The 5188-nt window shown below is 41.1% G+C and overlaps 1 protein-coding gene across 1 annotated transcript in view; it reads right to left on the bottom strand.

The window, feature by feature from the left end:
• Positions 1 to 4935, bottom strand: part of faf1 (Fas (TNFRSF6) associated factor 1) — a 74746-nt gene extending 69811 nt beyond the window's left edge. Inside the window, exons 1-4 of the mRNA XM_010795558.1 lie at positions 4921 to 4935; positions 4459 to 4792; positions 4280 to 4371; positions 2851 to 2948 (exon numbers count right to left, since the gene is read on the bottom strand). Of these exons, the coding sequence (XP_010793860.1) occupies positions 2851 to 2948; positions 4280 to 4371; positions 4459 to 4792; positions 4921 to 4935 (539 nt within the window). The remainder of the gene's footprint in view (positions 1 to 2850; positions 2949 to 4279; positions 4372 to 4458; positions 4793 to 4920) is intronic.
• Between the last annotated feature and the right edge of the window lie 253 nt (positions 4936 to 5188).

Below are 5188 nucleotides of genomic sequence, written 5' to 3'. Positions count from 1 at the left end.
TCTACATCAACATGTGTCCCCTCTTCTTCATGTCTCTTCTACATCAACATGTGTCCCCTCTTCTTCATGTCTCTTCTACATAAACATGTGTCCCCTCTTCTACATCAACATGTGTCCCCTCTTCTCCATGTCTCTTCTACATCAACATGTGTCCGCTCTTCCTCATGTCTCTTCTCCATCAACATGTGTCCCCTCTGTGGAAAGAGACTCTGAAAGTTTCAGGAACAAAGATTCTCTCTCTTTTTGATCCATTTCTATAAAAACCTGTCTGAAAATGAGCCGATAAGATTTTGGCCACTTTATGATGTCATAACGATGTTTTGTCTTGAGTAACCATTAGCCAATCAGCAACCGACTGTTTTGGACGTAATATGGTCGGTGTTTACATTAGCATCGCTAACACTCAGAGCTAACCTTTACTGGAGAGCATGTGTGTGAAGAAGCAGGAAATAAAAAGGAACCCACCTTGTGGTATAACCGGCAAGAGAGAAAGCCTTTGAGCTCCATACTGTTTCAGAGAGAATCCTTGATAATCCATGNCCCCCCCATTTTGCATTTTGAAATGCTCCCGATTTCTGAGGTCTCAAGGTTTGCAAGTATGGCTGTGCATGTCTGAGGAAGCTTCATTTGCATTTAAATTCCTTTCAGAGGCGCAATATGACGTTTCATGTTGGGTTTGATTGTGTTCAGAAGGACGTGCTGCAGGAGTTAATTTACTTTTCTATCTCTTATGCAGACAACAGCTTACCTTTTAAAACACAGCGCCTGATGGACTATCATTGGACTGCTAAAGCGAAACGGGGCTGTGCTTTCTATGCAATCTGTCTGCATGGTGCGATATGTATTCAGTCTACTAACACGATAAGGGACTTAATGTGGATCCAGTTTTATCCTGCCGTCTCTTCAAAAGATTCCGCTATCAAAATCTATATTTTAACGTTATGCTGTGAATTAGAATTAGCATCGCCTGTTCTTCCTCGGGTCCACACGTATACATTCAAACACACAATAACACACTTTAAACACAAAACACAACAAGCGTAAACAAACAAAACAACACATTTTGTGTAATTCACAATGACAACAAAGTACGGAAATGTTAGCCGAACATTTAAAACAAAACAATTGAAAAATTATTCATTTTAAATACCAAGAAACCAGGGTATTCAAAACTAAATAGTAAACAAATAAGATCCAGACACTTTACATTTGAAGAAAAAGGGTATATTCCAAAATAATAGAAAGCAATACAAATAGAATATTGAAAATAAAATAATGCAAAATATAATTCTCTGACCTTTTCTACATTTGTTCCGTTAAACCATAACTCTTAAGTGATTGTGCACACACAGACAAAGTTCTTTTATAATTTCTAAAATGAAGATATCTTTTTGACAACATCTTGAACCGATCTTTAGTATTCTCTTAAAAAACGACTGAACATCAATCCACTTTCGTTGCTATTTCTAAGAACGTACAGTCACATCGGAGCTTATTTTTACATTTGGAGAATTTCCCTGACAGAACTACGAATCTAAGTGACTTCAAAGATCAAGTGTTTGCCTGTGAATGTGTTTTAATTATATTTTCTGTCTTCCACAGGGTGTAGGTGCCGACCCCCACATTTCTTTGGCTCTGCCCCCCGATGCTAAGCTGCAAAAAGAGAAAGCATACGAGCCGTCGTTCGGACACCTGGACTCTGACGAGATGACCATCAGGATAGGTAGATCTGGACCTCTCTCAGGCAAGCCTCCCTTCATATACCCACACCAATATCTATACCATTATTACATGTCATCAGGGTTAGGGTTAAAACCCACAGATAAAGCCACTGTAGTCTCATTTTGTTTGTGTTAAAGCAAGTTGTATTGCATAATAACAAAGCAGAAAGAAGGACTACAATGGCTACTACAGATGGCTTCTTTTTACTTTCCTCATTTTCTTTTCTCTACTTCATCCTGGTCACTAATTGGGTTTACTTCCTAACTTTTGATGGTGTTTCAATACAATAATAATCATTATGTTTTCCTGGTTGTGGGACACTAACTTTCTACATGCTTTCATCTCACATACACAGTCTAAGTAAGGCAAGTTAAAGAGGACATATGTTCATTGTCAGTATGTAGTGTCTCTACTTTAAAGAGTCCTCTCCTGCTGATGTTCAGGTGTATATCAGTATGTAGTGTCTCTACTTTAAAGAGTCCTCTCCTGCTGATGTTCAGGTGTATATCAGTATGTAGTGTCTCTACTTTAAAGAGTCCTCTCCTGCTGATGTTCAGGTGTANGATGATTTGGGATATAAAGCTTTAAAAAAAATAAAAAGGAGGGGGCGGAGCTTATGCGGGACCCGGCAGCTACTGTCTAAACTAAATACTGCCGTGATGAAACGCCATATCATGGATTATCATCACGGCAGTATTTAGTTTAGACAGTAGCTGCCGGGTCCCGCATAAGCTCCGCCCCCTCCTTTTTATTTTTTTTAAAGCTTTATATCCCAAATCATCACTTATGAAACAGGAAGTGCAATAGAGGGATATGAGGCATGGCTAGAACGGGTGATCTGTTTGGTATTTGGAGCAAAACACTTCATAGATGTTTTTTATATATCTGAGACCTATGCTATTGCCTACAAATAGCATGATAGGTGACCTTTAAAGACTATTTTTGAATGTATCTAAATGTGATTTTAAATGTGTTTTTGTTGCACTATATCTGAATACTTTTAATGTGTTTTCAAGGTCATTTGTGTTGCCTTCTATTGAAACGTGCCTTATAAATAACTTGCCTTGCCTTAGCGGAGGATTTTAAATTATGAGATAAGAAATGAAAACCAAAGTGAGAGTTGTGTACCTGTTTTTGCTGGTGCTGGTGCCGGCAGTAGGGGCGATCTCTGGGGTCAGGACGTACAGGCTGTTGTTCTTAGGCAGGTGTAAACTTCTCATCACCGTCTGATCACACACACACACACACACACACACACACACACAAATACAACTTAAAGATTCAACTCATTAAGAATGACTGGCTGTGAAGATGATGATTAGTTGAGGGAATACATGTGTTCTCACTACATCTGAATGTATACTTCTTTCATCTCCTAAAGAATATTATGAGAGAACTGAGAACAACTTCTTCATTGGAAGTGGAAATATTGTTTTCAGGTAAATCAAATTGGACTAATTGTTTGGTAACGGGTAATATACGGCCGTGAGGATCAGTGATGTGATTTTTACTTGGCCACAGATGCTGCTTAGAAAGGAATCTTTGCCAGCTTTTTATATATATTTTTGATATGTAACAAAACATGTTTTTGTATTTTAGGCATGCTAGAAGCTGGCTTCTTTGATGTGTTGTATTTATACTGTATGTAAAAACAAGGTGATTTGTATTTTTGAACAAAGCACTTGCATTGACGATATAAGTCAATAAATAAAAAACTTTAAAAACGTTAACAATAGGCGCTTTCACACCGGAGTACTTTTCCCAGGAATAGTTCCGATAGTTCCTGGGATTTTTCTTTCACACCGAAAAGATCTGGAACTAGAACTTTTTTTTGCAAACCTTTTCACCCCTTTTTAGTCCCTGCTAGAGAGCAGGGACTGAAAAGGGAGGAAAAGGTTCCAATTTCTGATTGGCTGGGCGGATTGCAAACCACGCCCCGTAAAACTCGGAAAAGTTTTGTGAAGCCGCCATTTTATTTGCTGGCATTAGCATTATTAGCATTAGCATTGGCCCAGCGCACAGACGGAGAGAGACTAACTTATGGCAACACAAAAGAAAACATGGGAGCGGTGGAGATGAGGAGGTGTCGGCGTTCTGGTGATTTACTCTGAAGGCTTCAGTAGAAGCTGCTGAGAGTCCCAGCAGCTTCGACTGAAGCCAGTCCCAAACTCCGGGGACTTCCGGCCGGGGACTCCGGGTGGCAGTATACGCCGTGAAGTTGTTTGCGGCCTGCCAGTAAACCCAAAGCAGAAGAAGAAGAAGTGATGTCAGCGGCTTCATTTGCCTAATCCTCCCTCAGGGACTTATTCCAGTGTGAACGCGATCTGTACTTAGTTCATGAGAACTAAAGAGTTCTGATGAACTAAGTACTGGGAACTAAGTACGGCAAAGTACTTGGTGTGAAAGCGCCTTATGTAAACATAATCAAATGTATTTGGATTAAAACACAGATAATAAACTCAAATTGCAAACAATTGAAAATATGAACGTGTGTAGGTTCAGTTAAATTCTTTTTTTCTTAATGATGTGTTAGCGTTTAAAGGGCGTGTAAACTCACGGTATCGGAAACATCTCCGCTCTTCCATCCCTTCAGCTGCATTTTGGACACTGGAACCGCGAGCTCTGTCTCGAGGATTGTTTTGATTTCTCCTGTAAAACAGATTCACAGAGAAAATGTACTATATACAGTTTGATTTCTGTTATTCTCAATGTTTACAGAGATGGTGTGGGGTTTACCGACTGTGCTGCCCTCCTCCAGCACCAGGTCCACCGTGCGCTGCCGGTACTCCACCCTGAAGTTCAGCATCCGGGGCTGGCGCTCTACGATCTGTCGGGAGGAGGAGGAAGAGGAAGAGGAGGCGGGGGAGGCGGAGTTGACGGGGCAAAAGGCTGAAGTGGAGGACGATGGAGGAGAGGAGGACAAAGACGAAGAAGAAGGGGTGGGGACGGCGCCTCCTGCCGCTGCATCGGCTGCTTCTGATTGGCTCGGAGGTCCGAACATGCCGGCCTGGCTCGCCTCGCTGGAAAAGTTACTGCACAGAAGTGAAGAGGTCAGTGAAGGTGTGGAAAACTGATTGTTCACACATCTTCAAAATGTCTTTCATGGCAGATCATGAGGGACAGAAGACAAAGACAATGTAAAATATGCTACAAGAAAGACAAATATCTATGCATATGATTTTTGGCTCAGGATGTCACAAGAATCAAAGCCATACCTGCCAACCCTACCGCTTTTGACATGTTTCTACCGCCTACCGACTTAGCTGGCATTCCCTACCGATTTTCAATCTTCCCAAACTACCGTAATTTTCGGACTATAAGGCGCACCTGAATATAAGATGCAGCAGCGGCATACCACTCTCGTATAACAAATAAAAATGACACTCCATAGATACTGGACTCGACTTTTGGTGGACACCGTTTGCAGCGTGTCTGTGATCGCATCATACAAACAGTCCTCTGTGTT

The sequence above is a fragment of the Notothenia coriiceps genome, unplaced genomic scaffold (genome assembly GCF_000735185.1).
Source record: "Notothenia coriiceps isolate Sejong01 unplaced genomic scaffold, NC01 NC01_scaffold00037246, whole genome shotgun sequence".
Taxonomy (NCBI): Eukaryota; Metazoa; Chordata; class Actinopteri; order Perciformes; family Nototheniidae; genus Notothenia; species Notothenia coriiceps.
This window is presented reverse-complemented; position numbering and strand designations above follow the sequence as displayed.